This window comes from Doryrhamphus excisus, chromosome 1, assembly GCF_030265055.1.
Source record: "Doryrhamphus excisus isolate RoL2022-K1 chromosome 1, RoL_Dexc_1.0, whole genome shotgun sequence".
Taxonomy (NCBI): domain Eukaryota; kingdom Metazoa; phylum Chordata; class Actinopteri; order Syngnathiformes; family Syngnathidae; genus Doryrhamphus; species Doryrhamphus excisus.
The window spans coordinates 37,760,829-37,783,171 of NC_080466.1; the positions used below are offsets into that span (position 1 = coordinate 37,760,829).

At 40.8% G+C, this 22,343-nt stretch overlaps 3 protein-coding genes across 5 annotated transcripts; 1 reads left to right on the plus strand and 2 right to left on the minus strand.

The window, feature by feature from the left end:
- Positions 1-1,499: 1,499 nt before the first annotated feature.
- ubap1 (ubiquitin associated protein 1) lies at positions 1,500-8,668 on the minus strand. Its single transcript, XM_058073788.1, has 7 exons — positions 8,494-8,668; positions 6,446-6,494; positions 6,240-6,364; positions 4,731-5,525; positions 4,480-4,638; positions 3,375-3,476; positions 1,500-2,746 (listed from the first exon to the last, which is right to left on the minus strand). The coding sequence occupies exons 2-7, from the start codon at positions 6,483-6,485 to the stop codon at positions 2,606-2,608; spliced, it is 1,362 nt and encodes a 453-aa protein (XP_057929771.1). The 5' UTR covers positions 6,486-6,494; positions 8,494-8,668; the 3' UTR covers positions 1,500-2,605.
- A 468-nt stretch (positions 8,669-9,136) lies between these two features.
- On the plus strand, positions 9,137-17,827 carry ube2r2 (ubiquitin-conjugating enzyme E2R 2). Of its 2 annotated transcripts, none has more exons than XM_058085112.1 (6): positions 9,137-9,738; positions 9,990-10,179; positions 12,742-12,828; positions 13,201-13,298; positions 13,387-13,521; positions 14,990-17,827. In XM_058085112.1, the coding sequence occupies exons 2-6, from the start codon at positions 10,003-10,005 to the stop codon at positions 15,273-15,275; spliced, it is 783 nt and encodes a 260-aa protein (XP_057941095.1). In that variant the 5' UTR covers positions 9,137-9,738; positions 9,990-10,002; the 3' UTR covers positions 15,276-17,827. The 2 variants fall into 2 exon arrangements, with proteins under 2 accessions (XP_057941095.1, XP_057941085.1); XM_058085102.1 differs by having other exon boundaries at positions 9,137-9,517.
- A 930-nt stretch (positions 17,828-18,757) lies between these two features.
- Positions 18,758-22,132, minus strand: nudt2 (nudix (nucleoside diphosphate linked moiety X)-type motif 2). Of its 2 annotated transcripts, none has more exons than XM_058085128.1 (3): positions 21,823-21,964; positions 21,183-21,309; positions 18,758-21,122 (listed from the first exon to the last, which is right to left on the minus strand). In XM_058085128.1, exons 1-3 carry the CDS (start codon positions 21,850-21,852, stop codon positions 20,800-20,802), a joined length of 480 nt encoding a protein of 159 aa, XP_057941111.1. In that variant the 5' UTR covers positions 21,853-21,964; the 3' UTR covers positions 18,758-20,799. The 2 variants fall into 2 exon arrangements, with proteins under 2 accessions (XP_057941111.1, XP_057941122.1); XM_058085139.1 differs by lacking the exon at positions 21,823-21,964 and adding an exon at positions 21,986-22,132 and having other exon boundaries at positions 18,759-21,122.
- Positions 22,133-22,343: the final 211 nt, after the last annotated feature.

A 22,343-nucleotide genomic window follows, 5' to 3' on the forward strand; every position in this document is an offset into this window, starting at 1 on the left:
CGTTCACGACGATTGCGCACTGCCATTGATACTTTTGGTGGACAATTTAACAATTTGACCCCTTTTAAACCGTAATTATACCGTATCTAAATCATTAAAAAATATAAAATTAATAACATGCATAAGAATACTTAAATTTTATGAAAGTCACTTTTAAAACCGTGTACAATTTAATAGCTCAAAAGACTGATGTCACTAATCTACAGCATTGCACCTACTTCTGTATCTCAATAACACATTTAAAGCATATTTTTCTTAAGAAATGTGACACTTTACAATAATCAGTAACACTTTACAATAAGGTACACAAAATTACAGTACTTTATACTCATTAGGTCCTCAGTAATTACTCTTAAATATGCCTTAGTCATTAGTTCCTTAGTAGTTAATGAAGAACAAACCCTCCTAACCACTACTTATTAGTTCCTTAGTAACTACTCTAAACCTGTTCCAACAATAACTACATTATTTGTGTGTACTTTATTGTAAAGTGAAACCCACAAATCAAATGTGCTGATTTAAAAAAAAAACATTGATGTATTATTTAATACCAGCCTCATACAATCATCTTGCTGTAGAAACTGTTTTATCCGAATTTACTTTGGGTATATTTGCAGTGGAGAACAAACAAGGCACAGGAGTGTTTATCACAAATCATACCAGTAAGACTCCCACTACTTCAATTTTTTTTTTTTGATGAAACGATTTGCTTATTTAATCCTTGTGACCTTTCAACGTCAGAGAAGAGAAAGTTGAACATTTGTAACCCACAATCAAAGGAACTCATTCAGATTACAATGTCCTGTTAAGATTAGTCACCAGATATGTTAGAATCGACACGGTCCTATCTGCAAATCTTATTGATGGATACTACCCAAAATGTCAATTTAGTGATAAATTGGTTTTCAGTTTGATTAACAAAAAGTGTTGACCTCTTAACTTTAGGTTGTAGTAAGATTAAACAGCTGGTGCATATACACAAATGTATAAACGACAGAACCAAAAATGACTATCAAACTTGACAATTATGTTCTGAAAACAAGGTGTATGTATAATTGTTTGTCTACCAATGCCACAGTTCTCAAACAATACGATCACCACAGCAATCACTGAGAAGCCGTGAGAAAAAAAAGAAAAAAAAAAACAAAATCTGCAACTTTTAAAGTGACTAAATGGGAGTGACAATGTATGGACCAAATCATTGTGTACTAAATTTGAGACTAGTTTCATAGTGTTGGCTATTTTTAAGCATGGATGGGGTTCTTGCTTTGACACGATCCAAGATCAGTTGCAAAATGCACCCTTGAGATGTGAAAATAGTAGCAGCCCTTCACAGGATGGTACCGTACATTAGGAAGACAATGCAGTAGATACATCCACAGCCAATGCCCCCCCCCCCATTTCTATTCTACGTAATTCATCAAATCAACTTTGTAACTTTTTGCATCTAACTCAATAAGATGATCACTCACTGCATGTAAAAAAAAAATACAGAAATGAACAATTAAAAAAAAGCCATGTTTGATCATATGAATCCAATGATGGAATAACAAAAAAATCAATGAAATCCAAACATGTCTAATTTACATCCAAATTTCCAGCAAGGCTTAAAGAATATTTCAAATCTCCAACAATTCGAGGGGCTCAAAGCGGCAGTTTCCGGTTCCATAATATGAAATGTCTCTATTGCACAGCGATGTTGCTGGAAAATAGAAAAAAAAAAACACATTTCCAGGATGCAAACATCATTTTTTGTAAATTATAATACCTACATAATATCAAACTCTATGTTCAAAAGAAAAGTGTCAGTGTAGCTTTTAAATATCACTTGATAATTAAGAAACGTGTGTGTGCAGTTTGACAGGTCCATGCCAGTAGGGTATAGATTTTATTATACTTTATTTTCTATAGGGGAACCTCCGAACAGGTTATTCCAGTGCAGGTAAAAAGACGAACTGGGCGAACTGGGTTAAGTAGTATCGCTTATTTCAATGAAAAATGATGTAGAATGTAAATGAAAAATTCAAACTCCGGTCACTAGTATTTGTACTTGTGTGTTGATTTGTTGTTGAGTTTCAGGAAAGCCTCCTTAAGGCCTTTCTACCACTTATTACTGTAAATCTGCACTGTGCAGGGGAAGATGGCAGCGTAGCTGTTATGCAGTATTGTGACTTTAAACCAGGACTGTGACCGCCTCGTCGTATTTCTGAGTTGCAGCTGTACCTGCAGTTAGCGCAACACTTCCAAGTGGAAGCAAATATAAACGGCATCAAAAGTGCCACAGCCCAAATTCTTCTCCGGGTCTTCCTTAGCATTGTTCAATACCCTAGCAGTACCAGTTCGCGGAACTAAACCCCCAGGTTTTATTAGAAACAAACACTGCTGGAAGTATTGTTACTCTTGGCACACAGTCTTTAAGAAGTGCTCGAGACGCAATACAGTTTAGCACAGAGAAACACAACTGTCTCTCAGCTGTCCCTCCCACAGCCAAGGCAAGCACACGTCGCAGGGCATGGTGTGACAAGGGTGGGAAGGAAGAAAGAAAGGGGCCGTGTAGGGTGGTAACAGGGGTCAGGTCCTGCAGTAGCTGCTTCACTGGCCGTGCTCAGCTAGCTGCAGCCCGAGCCATCAGTTCCTCTAGCGCTTTGTCCTGATCGTTGTTGTGAACGAGCAGCACTTCTTTGATGGCCTCCCTCTCGAATCCCATTTCGCCAAATCTTGACATTAGCTCAAGAAACTGCAATGCCTGATGATGAAGAGAATACATATTCGTCTACAACTGATCTTAGTTATATAGATGTAAAACAACATTGTCATTTTAATAATTCTCAGTGCGTTTGAACATATTACAGTAAACCTCGGATATATCGGACTCGGATATATCGGAAATTCGCTCACAACGGACAGATAAAAAAGAACCAATTTTTCTGTAATGCATTTCCAATAAAAATTCATTGCATATATCAGATTTTTTATAACAGATTTCGCCTATTTCGGACAAAATCTCCAGTCTCGTTCCATTGCATTTCCATTAAATTTCCCTCGCATATATCGGATGGCCGCATCGTGGCGCTCCGATTCGCCGAATCGTGACAGGCCGCTATACGACGTCATTTGCAGCGTTTGCAGCGTTGCCTGCGCGTCCAGGTACATTGGAAACATAGTCAAGGAAGTGCCTTTTTATAACGGATAAAATCCGATTTACGCATATACCGGATATAAATCCGATATATGCGTAAAACTGACATTTTCCGGTATACGCATATAACGGATTTCGCTTATATCGGACAAAACCAGTGGGAGCAATTGAATCCGATATATCCGAGGTTTACTGTAGTTTTATGGGTAAACCTTAAAAGCCCAAAAGTACTCACCTTTTCTTCCGAGCATTGGTACATCTCTAAACATTCCTCCACTGCGCTTGCATCGAAACCTCGCTCACACAGACGTCCGTGGACAAAGAGATAATCCAGTACCTTAGACAATGACAACAAATTCTTTTAACTTTTAACACTTGTTCCAAGAAGTACAATTAAATTCACTTCAGGAAAGTATGCATTCCTTGGATTTATAAACTTTTTAGCAGCCTATCGCTGATTTGAACTGTACTGTTTGGTGAAAAAATGGCTGTTCTGTATTTGAGAATAACACATCAAGCTGTGTGCAATGTTACCATCTTCCAAAGACACCATAATTACATGGCCATTACCATAATCACTACAAAACCGTTCAGAAATGCATGTGAGAAATCGATAGGAAGAAAAAAAAATGCTAACATGTGACTTCAGGCATTTTTATCATTAACATTGTGAGCCCGGTCATAAAACAGCGCAGGATATTTGCCTTGGTTCAATACATTTCAATTATTCATGATCAAGGGGCACTGGTGTTTTCAAAACAAATCAATATATTCTGATATTTGAGGTGTTTCCCATACAGGCATATATTTATGCCGGCCCGCCACTAATACATTTGGACCACCACAGATTTGTAGGTTTGTAGTCCTGTGGGGGAAAAAAATCACCAGAAACTATTTCTACTTTGAGCATGTGAAAGAGTAAATGTGAAATAATACATAAATATGTGGGTGGTGGGGCGGTCAAGTGGTTAGCGCGCAGGAGACCAGGGTTCAATTCCACCCTCGGCCATCTCTGTGTGGAGTTTGCATGTTCTCCCCGTGCATGCGTGGGTTTTCTCCGGGTACTCCGGTTTCCTCCCACATTCCAAAAAAAACATGCTAGGTTAATTGGCGACTCCAAATTGTCCATAGGTATGAATGTGAGTGTGAATGGTTGTTTGTCTATATGTGCCCTGTGATTGGCTGGCCACCAGTCCAGGGTGTACCCCGCCTCTCGCCCAAAGACAGCTGGGATAGGCTCCAGCACCCCCCCTCCCCCCTGCGACCCTCGTGAGGAAAAGCGGTAGAAAATGAATGAATGAATGAATGTGGGTGGTGATTTGGGGGTGGGGTTACTTCACCTGCTCCACATTCTGCCCTTGTCTCTGCATGGCCCGAAGAACACCCTCATAAGAATAACCCATGCCTACCAGGGTTTCCACACACTGACGCTCATTGGGAGTCATGCTAAGCAGGGCACCCCCGCATGGCAAACTGGCTGAACCCAACATGGAGTTTCCCTGGGAATCAATATAATAAGAACAGTAAACTTTGATGGTAATATTCATTACTGAATAAGCAGAGTCGGCCATCTTTGTATGTTTGTTCTCACCGGTTTCGGTGCACCACCCTTGTTGAGACTGAGAGGCTGAGGGGCAACAATGACTTGGGATTTGGGTATAATTGGGGGACTGCCGTTGGGAAGGTTGTGTCGTGGAGCAGGGATGGGCGCGGCTCGTGGGCTGTATCCTACTGGATCAGGATCACCGGAATCCGAAAGTTTAGGAAAAGTCAGAGAGCGTATGTTGCAGGGTCGATCCTCTGCTTCAAACCCTGATCTCCCATGATGCCCAACTTTGTCCATATCCAGTAAGGAAACTAAACCGTTGGGTTTATGGGCAAAGCCGGGTTTTGCTGGGAGGCTGGTGTTGGTGGGAGGAGATGGGCTGTTTCCACGTGAAGTGGTGGTAACAGAAGGTGCAGGTTGAGGCTGGCTCTGAAGAATGTTTCTAAGCTCTTCTTTATCGTCCAGTGTTTTAAGCTCCAGCTTGTCAAAGGGGTCCTCTTCCCGCTCAAAGTCAGCAAGGTTGAGGCTGTGCGGCTGAGGAATGCTTGGTTGGATTTTCCTTGGACCAAAACTTGGTGCAGGCAGAGGAGTTAGGATGGCATCATGGCTCAATCCTGCCAGAACAGGGTTCATTGCTGGTGGGGGAGGGTCCTGGTCTTCCAGAGCAGACTGGTTCTTCCCTGCACCACCATTAATGTGGTGATTCTGTGATTGAGCCGAGCTTTCGCCGTTTTCTGTCTCCTGTTTGGCTGCCGTGTCTTCTGCTCGCGCCTCTGCCGCTTGAGCCTCAGCAAGTTCATTCCCCCAGCGAACGCTCCGATTCTCCAAAGAGAAATCATACTGTTGACAGGACATGAATTATGGGAAATATTGAGTCATTCAGAACACCATAATACAGTATTCCTTTTACATGTCATGTACTCGTGTACACTGACTGTGTACTTAGTGGATTTGGGGGAAAATCAGTTGTGTAATTTTTTTTCTACCATGCTTTACATAGATAATTTATATTCTAAATTGTCTTTCTTAAGACACTTTATTCGATGTACTAATTGCAATACTTAGAATTTACCTTTTTTTTTAAATGACATTCAAACCAAGTTAAACTTTGCTGTCAGCCTAACTTTAAGCAAAACATTTCAAATTACCAGAATTTCAAATAGGAACGATGCCAATCCGATCATGTATTAATATTAATTAGCGTATCAGAAATTGCCTATTACATTTGGAACAATCCGATCGATCGGGTATCCGCTAGATGGCTGTAAAATGTAATGGAGTGCTCTTCTGTAAACTATACAAATACACTACTTTTTTTTTTTTTTACAAGGAGCAATACGAGAAATCGCTAAACTAAGACAGACAAGCCATGATAACCCTGAAGCAAACTTGTAAAGTACTGAAAACTGAAGATTCAGATTGATTAATCGGGCTGATTATGATGTATCACTGATTGGTTAACATTGGTGAACAAGTAACCAATGTACAGTATATTACAGTATCCCATATCCCACAGTTACAGACAACACAAATAAAAACCTGGAAGTGACTTACCTGTGTCTCCACCAACAAGGAGCCGCAGTCTGGCAGACAAAAGCCAACAGGCAGACCCACTTTGGCAGGGCAGCGAAACTTTTCATTGACCTTGAAGGGAACGTCATCAAGGTAGCTGATGGGGCCTAAGTTCAAGTATATGTTAGTTTAACATTGGAATCAATAATGCTAGCATAAATCACAAGGTTGATAACTCAAATACTTACCGTTGTTGTATGCATCCGATACAGACTTCCTTGTAGCCATTTAGATACACTGTAAAAATACAAGTTATTATTGTATATGATTATTTATAAAAATAACTTATGAACAGCAGTGTTTGTAATTGACAAAGTCTCAAAGAGCAGTCCTACTTGTCATGTGTCAGTGCAAATAGTCTGCACTACTCCATTTCTAAGTCCCCCTCATTCAGCTTTGGCCATTTCCATCGTTTTGATTCGTTGTGTGCATAATCCATTATGTGGTCATGCTGCACAAATAGGCCTGATATTAACAGAGAAGCCATTGTTTACCTACGGCTTCTCAGAAGAAAAAAATACCCAAAATACAACAAATACTGCATACAAATCCTATATTGTAATAATCAATGCTATACAACCAATGCAAAGCACCAAAATGACTTCATTTGTAGCCATCCAGGACAAAATGATCACCAATACAGTCACATGCTTTTTAGAAAGTGACAATTGAATAAAACGATAACTACTAGACTGCAAGGACTGTATTAAGTCAAGGCTGATAATTGGTACTCGTCACAAGATGCTGTTCTCTGCCGCCGGGTTGATAGTGTCTGAATACGGGCTAAATATAATTGGTGAAAGATATTTTCAACTACATTCATTTTCTACCGCTTGTCCTCACGAGGGTCGCAGGGGTGCTGGAGCCTGTCCCACCGGTCTTCAGGTGAGAGGCGGGGCCAGCCAATCACAGGGCACATATAAACAAACAACCATTCACACTCACATTCACACCTATGGACAATTTGGAGTCACCAATTAACCTAGCATGTTTTTGGAATGTGGGAGGAAACCGGAGTACCCGGAAAAAACCCACGCATGCACAGGGAGAACATGCAAACTCCACACAGAGATGGCCCAGGGTGGGATTGAACCCTAGTCTCCTAGCTGTGAGGTCTGCACGCTAACCACACAACCGCCGTGCAGCTCCTGAAATTAATGCTAGGTTAAAAAAAAACATTGGCATTAACAGCTGTAGCTGTTGACAACATAATGTAGTTTTTTTAAATCAACTTTATCAACTATCACATGACAGCAGATGCATTTTAAGTAGTCATTATCAGGTAGCTTTAGCTACTGTACCTCTGCGTGCATTTTAAAAAGTTGGTTGCACTACTTACATATGCTGTAAGTGATGCTAAATATATGCTATTATATGCTAATGTACTCTTATACTGCAACAGTGGAATATGCGAAATAAATTGTTTATCTCATCTTATTTACGGTTTACTGTTCAGAGCAGTTAAGGGTGCATAGATAATGGTTAGCACGCAGGTTTTGGACCTGCGTGCTAACCACTCGGCCGCCGTGCAGCCATTGTCAACTACAGTAATGTAAAAATAAGCCATTTGTTTTTTATTTATATATTAATGAAACTTTCCACCATGTGGACACATTGGCATATACTGTTAGAAGTCATCAGTTTGGAGAGCAAAAAGTGCTTTATTTGGTCGGGTTTGATTCAAGCAGAAAACCTTCCCCACATCACTTTCTCTAATGCTCTACGACAACACACGTTCAAAGATTGACATTTACTAGGCCTGCTTTGCTCACGTTAGGTAAAGATAAGATGGAAGTTAGTCATAACAAAATAAGACCACCACTCCAGATACCAACAGCTTGGGATAAACGTTGCTTTTTCATTCAACCATACAAGCCATGACAGCAGTATTTGCAGTTCATAACATCTCTGGTAAGTTAAACGCTCTCAAGTCGTTTATTACGGTGTCATAAAGAACGACAACATTAGCACGAGAGACCTAAGTTATTGATTAGCAACAGGCTAAGCTATCATATACTGGAACTAAACACTCTAGCCTGAAATCGCTGACGTCAACAAAACACTGTTGAATATTATATTATTAGAGGATATGAACTTATATTTATAAAAAGTATCTCGTGGCTAACATTTTAGGGGAAAACTACAGCGATTTGGTTTCGCAAGTGGCCTGACTTAATACTGTTGCCACCGCCCCGTAACGAAACTGAGCAAATACATGTCTAAATATTCCACTCACCTGTATCCGCTCCGTCTTGTCCTTACAAACGTGACTCTGTTTCAACTTGATTTGCTGCTTTGATCTGATTTACAGACGAATGTGTTTTATTTATTATGAAATCTCTTTCCTGTTCTGCCGTGGGACGCCATCTTGATTTGTCAGGCTCGCTGGTTCCTGTCTGACGTCACACACCCATATGACGTTGCGTTCATGACCGAATTGCACTTCCCGGAAGATCATGTTAATAATACAATAACAAATAAAATCTGCTTTATAATTTGTATTTATAACAGAATTGCATGCCAATAAGACCAATGTTTGTCATTTGAGAGTAACTTAGAATTTCTATTTCAGTAATTTCAATACAGGAATACGTCAAATCATATTTCTGTTAAATGAAACTACACTTTCAAATTCAATGCTTCGAATGAACAAGCAAGATAATGCATATATGTTGTATTTAATGCAATACTTAGATATAAATTGATACTTCTATAGCCGCCTTATGATGACCTTCAAACTCTCTCACGGGTTTGAAAATAACAAAGACAAAACATCTGAGTTTTATTGTTTTACTGTACACATACGACATGTAGTTTGGTTCCAAACCCATGAGCTGCATCGAGTGCGCGCACGCAAGTCACGTTTCGGACGTCGATGACGCACCGCAGACACGCGCAATGGTAACCGGAAGCATCGATGAGAGGAAAATAAAAATCGATCAAAACCCTTGTTATTCTTGAGGGAAACTCTTGTCACCTGCTGTCATTTCCACAGCGAAGGTTCGCATCTGGTGGCCCCTAACACTACCACTTTGTCGGAGGGGACGACAGAGAGCAGAAAAACTGTCTCGTTTGACCGAAGTTGCTCGCTAACTGGTTTAGCTGACGTGTGGAGAAGTTGAGACTGCCAGGGACCAGATAGACAAACACAAACAAGCTGGGATCAGCTGAGCGCCTGTCCGAACCTAACCAGCTGCGCGGGGAGATGTCACGGAGAACCGCTTTGCTTTTCTGAGCCCAAGAATGACCCACGGGAGACGGTGACTTCCACTGAAACTAGCTCCATGTAGACTGTCAACAGTGTGGCACACAAAAGAATTTCAGCAACACAACACGAGGATCAGCCATAAGCTGTAGAGGAACATCCACGGCTTGTGTCACTTTGGCCAAACACTACCAGGCTAGCATGGTCAACCAATGACTTTGTCCTCCAGTTTTCATCAGTAACCAAACGATTATATATTACATTGCAACAATACAGGTAAATTTGTCTTTTTTTTATTTGCCTTTTTTATTGAGTGCAGTGAATGGTCGGAGAAACAAAGTAAATACCTCAGTTAGAGTGTACATAATATTCTTCTTGGTGTTTATATAATTGTATGCTTATTTTTCCACTTAAACAGTTGTCAATTTATATATTTTTGTCAACAATATCTTATGAGAATTCCAAAAGTACCATCAAGCCAATAATGTTTCTGTCATTTCATTTCATTCTATGGCCACTGGTGTCAGAAGTGGGATCAACATGGCCCACCAGGCAACCCCTAGTTCCCAGAAGGCCCTGATGATGGAGTTGAAGTCCCTGCAGGAGCAGCCGGTGGAGGGCTTCCGTATCACTCTTGTGCAGGAGTCTGATCTCTACAACTGGGAAGTGGCCATATTTGGGCCTCCAAACACCCTATATGAGGGAGGCTACTTTAAGGTACTTTATACACATTCACATCATTAAAAGTTCAATGGGAACATTCAGGGCAATATTACATGATCATGGCGGCATGGTGGTGAGTGTGCAGACCTCACAGCTAGGAGGACCAGGGTTCGATTCCACCCTCGGCCATCTCTGTGTGGAGTTTGCATGTTCTCCTTGTGCATGCGTGGGTTTTTTCTGGGTACTCCGGTTTCCTCCCACATTCCAAAAACATGCTAGGTTAATTGGCGACTCCAAATTGTCCATAGGTATGAATGTGAGTGTGAATGGTTGTTTGTCTATATGTGCCCTGTGATTGTCTGGCCACCAGTCCAGGGTGTAGCCTGCCTCTCGCCCGAAGACAGCTGGGATAGGCTCCAGCACCCCCGCGACCCTCGTGAGGAAAAAGCGGTAGAAAATGAATGAATGATACCCTTCAATTTCATGGGACTATTCCCATTGGATGACTTCTCGCATCCTGAAATGCTAAAATCCTTCAATCAAAATTGTGATATCAGCATAAAGTAGTTTTAATTAGTTCCCGCCATATACAAAGTACAATATTCGGCCAGTAAATTGCACAACTTGCGCTCTCAGTGGCACAATAGTACTGCTTCCACTTAAAAACATTTCAATTTAAGAGATGAGTAACAGGAGCTTCACTCAAGGGAGCTTTGGTAGATTAAAAAAAAGACATGTAAACAGGCAAAGCATTTAAACTTCACTGATAACTTATAGCCAGTAGATACTGATGTTAAAGCTGCTATAATCAAACAGGCAAAGCATTTAAACTTCACTGATAACTTATAGCCAGTAGATACTGATGTTAAAGCTGCTATAATCAGTATTTAATAGCTGAAGATTAGTAAATTAATGATAAAACTGTGAAACCGCTTCTGTAAGGCAAATCCTGGGCAGATTTTGATAACGGAATACACTTGCATTTTTTTGTTAAGATGTGTTACATGAGGTGAAACATGTATGCGGTGTGTTCACGTCAATTACTATAAGTGACAGAAGGGATGGGCCACCAGAAGAGTATCTGTTTCCTCGAACAAGTCGTTGTTTGCTGGAATGCCCCTGCAGCAAAGGCTGAGGACTTGCTACGTGTGCTCATATAAGTAGTACCTTTGTGCAGAGAATTGAGCGAGACAAGGCATATCTTTCTTTTCTGCATTTAAGAAAGACCGGTGTACCGAGACCCGTGTGTTCAAGTTGGGACAACGCAGATAATGCTATTTGCCTTCCCGGAATGCTTCAATATTACTGAGTGGGTGTTGCTGTCATCTACTCTCTTGTTGTTTGTTTTATGTTTTATAGTAGTAATAACATTTGTCCGTTTGTCAATGTTGCATTCAAATGGCTTCAAATGGCTGTTTTGTTTAGATACAGACAAGGTTTTGAAAGTATAGCACATGGGTGTCCTAACTTTTTCTGCGTAGGACCACATTCTGAAAAATCAAAAGATGCAGTCCACTATTCATTTATTCATTCATTTTCTACCGCTTATCCTAACAAGGGTCGCGGGGGTGCTGGAGCCTATCCCAGCTGTCTTCGGACTGGTGGCCAGCCAATCACAAGGCACATATAGACAAACAACCATTCACACTCACATTCATACCTATGGACAATTTGGAGTCGCTAATTAACCTAGCATGTTTTTGGAATGGGGTAGGAAACCGGAGTACCCGGAGAAAACCCACGCATGCACGGGGAGAACATGCAATTGAACTCGGGTCTCCTAGCTATGAGGTCTGCGTGCTAACCACACAACCACCGTGCAACCGGCGCCCACTATATTTTTTATATATTTTTCATATAAAAACGCAGAGAAAGTCCACAGTACTAGACATTCTGTGCTCTACTGGGCAAATAAACATCAGCCATACCTTTTTTATATCTTGCCTTTATGTGAATGTTATCACTCTTAAGTTAGTACTTGACTGGAGGCCGACTGCTTGAAGAAGACTGTAGACTTCACAGATACTGAGTGCTCTTTCTTGTCAAAACACGTTTATAGCAGTAGTTCAGAACTTGAGTAGATTTTGTCGGTACTCAAGCCAAGGAATGCTTTGTTTCCGGTATAAATAAAAAATAGAAGTGGATCTTTCCTAATCAGTAGCTTTAGTTAAAGTTAACGAAACATAATGCAGTTGAGTGAGCACTAAGGTGTCAGTCACACAAGCCTATGATCCATTTACGACACAATTTTTTTTTGTGTGATCACAGATTAAGTAGATATCAGGTCATCCATAACAAAACAATATTGAACAAAGATTGGAGATAGCTTTTGGAGAAAAGTCTTTCAGATAACATGACCCGTAAAACAGACATAATATGGGCCCGGCCTCAGTGATTCAAACTTTTACCACTCTGAAGCTAATACGGAATATTGGTGTGACAACTTCTTCCCCGATTCAGTGTTAGTGTGGATAAATCCTGGTTTTAACCAGCAATGTAAACAGGGCTAGTGAGTTCACAGATCCAGCCGCTGTTATTTGTGACATTTGTCACATAGCATAGATTTTGAGCTGTAGACTTAAAGGGCTCAGACTGTGACTACATGTGTTCTTCTAGGCTCACATCAAGTTCCCAGTTGATTACCCGTACTCCCCACCTACCTTCCGTTTCATCACCAAGATGTGGCACCCCAACATCTATGAGGTACGTGTGTTTTAGCCTTTTTGGTATTCAAAGTGCTGTGAAACTGTTTACCCCATTCCTAATTGTTTTTTTTTATGTTCATCACACTTAAATGTTTCAGATCACCAAACAAATGTAATTATTAGTCAGTGACAACACAACTGAACATAAAATGCAGTTTTTAAATTGAACTTTGTATTGTTAAGGGAGAAAAATCAGTTTTTGAAAAGGTTATAAAGCCATTTCTAAAGCTTTGGTACTCCAGCAAACCACAGTGAGAGCCATTGTTTAGCATCCTTTATGACATTTGTTGGATCTTGTGCCTCTTTCTGTGTAAAGGCTAAATTGCATAGAGGTTGGCTAACTATGAAGCCCTCTCCCCCCCGTCCCCAGAACGGTGACGTGTGCATCTCCATCCTGCACCCCCCAGTTGATGATCCTCAGAGCGGGGAGCTGCCTTCTGAAAGATGGAATCCCACCCAGAATGTCAGGTAATAAGCCAATACGGAATAAGAACTGACTGTGTGTGATCTTCTAGTGGATGGTGTGCTCATGTTTGCTTGTGTTTCTTTTTACTAGAACAATCCTGCTTAGTGTCATCTCTCTCCTCAATGAACCAAACACCTTTTCGCCTGCGAACGTGGACGCTTCTGTCATGTTTCGCAGATGGAGGGACAGCAAAGGCAAAGACAAAGAGTATGCTGAGATCATCAGGTAATGTTTCTTATAAGTCACCCATGTTCTGACATCCAGTAATTATCTGTACAGTGTATAGTCATTGTTAATAGATATGCAGATACGTATTAACTGATCAGTTAGGGGCCGCATGGTGGCCCAATGGTTAACACCTCAGCCTCACAGTCTGGAAATCTGGGTTACAATCTCCGTAGGGACATTTCTATGGGGAATTTGCATGTTGTCATACTGGCTTCCTCTTATATCCTAAAAACATGCATGGTAGCTTTACCAGGGACTTTAAATTGCCCATGGATGTGAATGCGAGTGTGAATGCTTGAATGCTGGGTGATTTCCATGATTGGCCATGATACAAAACTCCACCCAGAGTGGGGATTTTCAAAAACTCAAACTTGGTGTTTTTAAGCTGTATTTTACAGAACATGAAGTTATTGACTTAGGGTGGTTGCTGTTATTTTGTGAAGCGGTAGACGTGCATGCATGGGAACATTCATGGTGTTTCCTGGGAGCCATTTAAGTGTGATGGAAGATTTTATTGCTAATTTACATTTACCTCACAACAATAATGAACAAATGCATTATACGTAATGCATGACCAAGCAGGCATTGCTGGAGCCTATCCCAGCTGTCTTCCGGGCGAGAGGCGGGGTACACCCTGGATTGGTCGCCAGCCAATCACAGGGCACATCTAGACAAACAACCATTCACACTCACATTCATACCTATGGACAATTTGGAGTCGGCAATTAACCTAGCATTCATTCATTCATTCATTCATTTTCTACCGCTTTTCCTCACAAAGGTCGCAGGGGGGTGCTGGAGCCTATTCCAGCTGTCTCCGGATGAGAAGCAGGATACACCCTGGATTGGTCGCCAGCCAATCACAGGGCACATATAGACAAACAACCATTCACACTCACATTCATACCTATGGACAATTTGGAGTCGCCAATTAACCTAGCATGTTTTTGGAATGTGGGAGGAAACCGGAGTACCCGGAGAAAACCCACGCATGCACGGGGAGAACATGCAAACTCCACACAGAGATGGCCGAGGGTGGAATTTAACTTTCTCCCAGCTGTGAGGCCTGCGTGCTAACCACTCGACCGGCGTGCAGCCCGGTACAATGAAAAACTGTATTTTCTTTCACCTCATATTTTGTTTCAAAGGTAAGTTTTGATGATGTTATTAAGTGCTAATGTGAACATATTAGATCGCTATAATGTTGGGACACCCTCTTCCCGGCTCCGCCACAGATTTATGGGAAAACAAGTTGGTCCGTGGGTAAAAAAAGGTTGGTCTTGGTGATTTACAGTATTGCCAATTGGAGACAAATTATAATTTAAGTAGGTGCATGCAGAGTACAGCAAAGCTTGAGTATAAAACTGTCACTGAGAACCATCTTGTTGCTGTGACTCACTACGACCAATGAGGTGTAAGAACAGGACTTACCCCCGATCGTGACCTCATACCCATTTCACCACAGGAAACAGGTGACATCCACAGCGGCGGACGCAGAACGAGACGGCGTCAAAGTGCCGACCACATTGGCGGAGTACTGCGTCCAGACCCGGGTTCCTTCCCAGGACAGCAGCTCAGACCTGCTCTATGATGACCTTTATGACGACGACATGGAGGAGGACGAGGACGATGACGATGAGAGCGAAATGGAGTCCATCGGCGAAGCTGGAGGCGCCAGCACTGCGGAGGATGGTGAGACATCCACCAGATGTTATGATAACCAAGACGACTCCGGCAACGAAGACTCATGATGATCTGGATAATAACTGCTCCGTGCCAACTCCCCCTTATACCCCTGCCTACTTTTGTGTGTATGTGTGTGTGTGCGCGCGCGTGTGCGTGTGTCTATACAGTGGGGTCAATAGTCTACTGCCAAAAAAACTTTTCATCATTTATCATATTATAATAACTAAGTCAAATAACGTCCAATACTTTTTATGTAAGGTTTCACGAAAAGGTTCATTGCTGAGTCAGAATTTTATATTTCCACCGTTTGCCTTAATTCCAGCTTGCACTCTGTTTGGTACAAATGTTTTGCAGAAAAGATTCCAGCATTGCTCAAAAGCAACCCCGGGAGTGGTTTCGATTTGGATTATGTTTTGGATTATCTGTTAAATTAAAAATTCCCATTATTAAACTTTTAAAAAATACATTAAAAAATGTATTAGCACTCTTGCAGACACTCTCAACATATTTGCTCACTGATGAAGTACACATTCACATTCTAATGAGATGCAATACAGGATACAAAATGCCAATTTCAATCCATACAGAATTCACTAAGTGTTAGATCACCATTGACTGATCATGGCAGGTTTTTAATGTATTGACTCATTAGATTTTGCAAGTGTACTTCCCAAAGTTAAAACTGACTTATCGCCTCAAAGTAATGCCTTCTCTGCTTAGCTTTGATAAATGATGAAAACATCGATCCCTGTGGTGTTCTCTTCAACCCCACTGTTTTGTCTTCTTTTGTGTTCAAACACTATCTGCCATTTCTCCTTGTCACTTTTGATGTCCTCCTAAGTATGTGTGTGTGTGTTGAACATATGAATGAGCATATAAAAATGGAGAAACTGATGGCAAACACCTAGGCCACGAGGAGGCCGTGCCGGCAGCGTGTCCGTTTGATGCAATCAACAAAACTTTGTAAACACAAGCTCTGGCTGTGACAATGTCTACCGCAGCATCCATCACCACTGATCCCTCAAAGAGGCGAGCAAGTTGAAGACTTTGCCTCCTACACCTCTCTCTGCCTCTTAAACCTCAGGGCCTCTAAAGACTTTGACTGAGAGAGGAAAAAAAAAACGACAAAGAAAAAAAAAACAAGGAACCCACACAAAACTGATCCGTCACTTCTTGTGTTCTTGCTTCTTTTCTGTCACTGGTGTTTTTAAAAAGGGGCAAAAAGATGGCTTTGAAAGTATTCAATCCCACCGCCGGAATGTTTACAATTATTGATTTTTATTGGCTCTGCTGCTTTTTGCTCCCAAAATCACCAGAATCCTGACGTTATAAGAGGCTGCTCACATGATGTTCTGATTGATGTGATAATGTTACATTTCGTCTTGACACCAGTACTGTGCTGCTTACACCACATCCAGTCAATCACCTGTCAATCAGGACAAACGACAAGATGCAGCTGGCATTTGAATGAAAACGACATCGTCGCCTGTACGGTGTGTGTGTGTGTGAGATTGCATTAACCAGGAGAAGGTCAAGAATTTTGGTGTTCATGCTTTGACAGAGCTGGGTGCACACATCCGTGGATGGCCCCCCCGTTGAGTGTTTTTTTGCAGTGTGGGACATTTAAGTTGTGTTTAGAGGCCACAGGATGTGATGAAGTTACACTTTTGAAAAACACAAAACAGTATGTTGTTAGCCATCAAGTCGACCCACAACACTTCAGACAGATTATATGCCAAGGAATTAAAAGTACAGAAGAATAATTTCATTTGAAAGTGGAGCAACAAGCTGTTTGAATTCATGTTCATGTGAAACCAAAAGAAGATTCCTGTTTTGCTTTGGAAACTCACTAAGACAGAAGAAATCAACTTGGATTATGGACAGTTGATTTCAATATACAACAGGATTTACCTGCCTCACATGTTCTGGACGCCCCTTTTTTTTGTTTTCTTTTGTGGAAAAGTCACAATAAGAAAGTCGATTTGTGCCACCATCACTTTTTCAGCAGTTTGCCCGCTTCTGTTGTAAAGTGACTACAACAAGAATGAGCATAACATGGATGTGGAGGAGTAGCCAGTGCTTTACAGTGACAGCTAACCGGCTCTTTACAGTAGTTAAATCCTCCATAAATTTAACAGAAATGTATAAATATGAGTCAACAGTGCAACCCTCACTGTTGTCCATATTTGATAAGTTTCTGTACTGAACACAGACAGATTGACACATGCTTGTCAATTATCTTCATGGGATTAAGAACATCTCAAACTACTTCATTTATGCTGTTTGGGGGTTGTGATTTAATTTACCCCAAGCCAACACGATGTCACACGGTCACACTTAACAGACTGCAATATGTGAGTGTGTCCGCTCCTATCGATGTTAAATGCTGTTAAATGCCTTTTTCTTTTATTTTGTTGTCTTTTTGAGGATGCAAAGTTCTACGGATGCACCGTGTAATTGTCGAATGTTCAAATTTCTTGCAAGGTAGCTTTTGAGTCGGAAGACTGCAGGTCATGGAAACTATAAACAAGTTTTTTTCAGGGGGTTGAGATAAGGAGGCACAGTTGATGTGGTGGTAACATTTTGGAGTTCATCAATAAAGCAGTATGCCATCCAACCGCGTTGAAATATAAATCACATTATTTTATACCATCAGAGAAAAATGTTTATTTAAAGAATATATAGCATCTCACATATGTAAGTGAGTGTCTGTATTAGATTAGATCATTATTGCCATATTTATTATTATTAAAAGATTTACTAGCCACTGAAAAAGGTCTGGTCGAGTGGTTAGCGCGCAGACCTCACAGCTAGGAGACCAGGGTTCAATTCCACCCTCTGCCATCTCTGTGTGGAGTTTGCATGTTCTCCCCGTGCATGCGTGGGTTTTCTCCGGGTACTCCGGTTTCCTCCCACATTCCAAAAACATGCTAGGTTAATTGGCCACTCCAAATTGTCCATAGGTATGAATGTGAGTGTGAATGGTGGTTTGTCTATATGTGCCCTGTGATTGGCTGGCCACCAGTCCAGGGTGTACCCCGCCTCTCGCCCAAAGACAGCAGGGATAGGCTCCAGCACCCCCCGCGACCCTCGTGAGGAAAAGCGGTAGAAAATGAATGAATGAAAAAGGTCTAAATTTCTGGCAACACAAGGACCAAAGTAATTGTGTCTTGCCCACAGTGAATCATGGTGGTGGCAGTGTCACATGACAGCCCATGTTCATTGAAGCAAACATGCGTTCCAACACGTACTGTGACATTCTGAAGCAGAGCATGACCTCGTTGTTCCGTAACTGGGCCTCTTAGCACCTCCAAGACGACAACTGCCTTGCTGAGGCAGGTGAAGGTGACGGAGTGGCCAAGTGTTTTCCAGACATGAACCCCATTTGCGCACACAAGCGGGGCCGTCTTCAAGTGGAAGGTGGATGTGACGTCATCATGGAGGATTAGAAAGGATGATGTGGATTGTAAATATTGCATGTATCAGCTGTAAGCATTTACACTGCACAACAGTCCTGATGCTGTCGTATTGGACAAATATGTGTTTTATTAACACCTTAGCCAATTTGGTGACCCATAACAGTTACAGACATACAACAAGGACTCAAACATGCATTGTTTCCTTGTTAATCGGAAGCTGTATTACCAATAGCAAAGCTGCGTGCTTCTGATGCAGATGGCGGACCACATCCTGAAATCCTTCCCCCAGGTTCGGCCGCCTCACTCGAAAAATTGATATAAATTATACAGCATAGTTGCGGTTTCTTATACGAGACAATAAACTAAAATGACCCGGTCAGGTTGTTTTCTTGAAATATCTTTTGTAATTAAAAATTGTTATCATTTCATATTCCAGGTATTCCTCGAAATACATGTTTTTGATATCATGCCATTCAAATTTTTAACTTACCTTTTATACATTTGAAGAAATTTTTGTTTTTGTGTTACTACCCCAACCTTCCATAAGTGGGTCAAAAATGACCTGCATGCATTTTCAATGGAATCAAATAGGAACCTTTGATTCTTATCAACTTTGGCTGTCAGGAATAAATTAACTGTAGACCACACAGACTATATCAGAAGTGTCACCCCCTCGGGAAGATTATTTTACACATCAAGTATTATCTTCATATGATATTGTGTGTGTGTCCTTCATCATGACTGTTAGTATTATCAACAAATTAGCCTTCTTTATAACTAGCTGACACTAGCCGGCTAACATTACTATATGTATTGTTGGGCATATTTTATAAATAGCTAACACGAGCACAGTTTTTGTAAAATATAATATGCAGTATAGGTATTACACCTGTTAGAGATACTGTCAATCTGGAATACTATAGCATTGGCATGGTCAAGTATGCTATAGCATTATTCCTAACCAAAATGGCAAAAACGGCTTAAAAACACATTGATTATAATATGGGTCATTTTTGACCCACTTATGGAAGAGTGTAGGGTCCAGTCACTCGTGCATCTAAGGGTTAAAGTCATGGCTGCAAAAGATCTATATCCACACTTGGATGTAACCTACTGTTGACGCGGACTTCCTGTACATCCTGCTGAGATCGGTCATGTGTATGCGATCTTCATACTTCACAGTGAGTTCATTCTTGATTAAATTTCTCACTTTCTTTGATCAAATTGATGGCAACTTTATTTGGCTCCATGGCGGGTTTTTAGCAGTCAGTCAATAAAGAGAACATGGACAATGAGTCATGCATTGCTGCGTTGCTTGGGCATGGAATGATACAGTACAGGGCAAACCGTAATCAAAATCCATGTTATAATTAGTATATTATTTGTTATATTAATTATTTCTTCAAGAATTAGTTATTTAATATTACTCATTTACCGTCTTCCCATTCTTTGTACAGTTGGGAAAATGCAGTGCATGGTATTTAGTCATAAATAATATGTCAGTGTTATTTCAAATTGCTATTATAAACTTCTAAATAGTATCCTCTGGGCAATGAATTGATCACAACTCACAGGACTCTTACACAAGCAGTTATTCATGTTCAAGGACTAGATAGGACAGCTGCCTTCAATTCAATACCCTGATTGAACATTAAACAGTATTAATTTAGCAATGATTGTCATATTGATTTTTTTATATTATTATGTGCTGTTTAACACAATAGGGATGCATTAGTGCAACCTGTGGTGCCGTTGTAGCTGTGGGGAAAATGTGTTTTGTCTCCCTCTTGTGGCCGGATTGACTGTTTGCGTTCTTGAACAAGAGAATGAGAATACATATTTGTTTGTTTTTACTGACAAATACAAACAGATACTTTGTTTGTTTTTACTGACAAATACAAACAGATACAAGTCTGATTCTACTTCTGGAACTGTATGATCGATCACGGTCCATATAACAGAGATGGTAGTACTTTTTGTTGATGGCATCGGTCTAAATGGATTGATTTTAAAAGAAATAACTGAATTTACTGAGGTGAAAAGGGTTACATTTTACACATAAATGTTGTAAAAATCCCAATTACCAACATTTGACAGTGTGATAGGTAGTTCAAAGTGGGTACTAGCTTGATAGGTCGCACTAAAAGTACTGTTAAAAGAATCCCATGTGTCACTTCTTGTCCTGCTGAGTTTTTAAGTGTCTGTGTGCTTCTCTCAGAGTGTCCTGCATCTCTTTGTACTGGGCAAGAGTGCATGCGTCTTCCAGCCGGGCCCAGCGGTAGCTCTGATGCTCATTAGATAAAATGACTTTGGTCCCCGGGTCTTTCAGTTCAGCCAGCCAGTACAGAACCTCCTTGGGTTGACCTCTCACCTCATAATGCAGCTCCTTCAGGAAGCCGTCAACCACCTGAAGGTCCTGTGCGTCAAGCCCTGCCTCCTCCTTGGTCTCCCGAAGAGCTGTGGTGAGGTCATCCTCACCTGGGTCCACGTGGCCTGATGGTGAACAGGTTATCAGTAAAATAAATAGTGGGAGAATCATGTGCTGTTTTATACCTTTAGGTGGGGTCCAGTGGTGCTGCCCATAGGAGGTCTGCAAGAGGAGGTACTCAATGTTGTCTTGTGGAGGAACACAGTTTGCAAGACGCCGAAATACGATGAACCCACAGGCACGGAGCGCCATCTTATGTTAGAGTGGAAACAAACTGGTTAGTTCTCGGAGGGAAGACTATAAACTATAGTCACTTATCAACATAAACCTTTAAAAAGTCAGTTTGGATCAGCACTACAATTCTGGAAACTGATCATTATCTGTTGTTTCTACCTTTGTCATTCATTCATTCATTTCTGAGTGATGCAAACAAACTGGAAACTGGAACTTCCTCCAGTGGCATTATTGTTTTCATTTTTTTTTTACAATTAAAGGCAGAAGCTAAATCTTGACCATATATTTGATTGGTCAATTTCAAGCAACCCTACTTAAACGCTTCAAAGATTAGCTGGGAATCTAATTCTGCTAAAACTACTGAACAACTCTTGCAAGCACAGCCCTACAACGATACCAATGTTGGTAGCATTGCCACGATAATACAACGTATATCGAAACCACAATGAAATACTCATATTAATTCTGTTTAATAATTAGGTATGCCTTTATAAACGTTATTACGACGCACTATTTGATAAATGTACGCACATACTGAGGAGGCTGGGCCCGGTTTAACATTTCAGTTTAGGAACTAGCATGAACTTTGGCAGCACCTAAAATATTGAAAGTTCCGCTTAGTTGTGACAAAAATGTCTTCAAACTCAACGAAATTAAAACGCCAGCTCAATTAGTTAGATAAAATGAAACCTACGGTTTAACAAACGTTTGTTTCCTTGTTTGTTAGTTATTTTCGTTTATTAGTTTGTTTCTCATCGGCGTGAAGACACCGAGCACCGTTGCATCATGAAGTTGGTCCGGGCTAAACTGAGTACAAACGAATATGGTTCCTATGTGTAAAACGCTGTGCCACAAAAACGTTAAAAAAAAAAAGTTAAATTGCGCTGACTTTATATGGAGGTGCACTATTACTACTACTGCAAATAATAATGACCATAACTAGATTGCTGCAATTGTGTTTATAATGATTAGATTTATTTTGGTTAGTGAAATTACTAGTACATCATTATTTTATACAATACAATATATTTTTTAAAACTAAACTGTATATA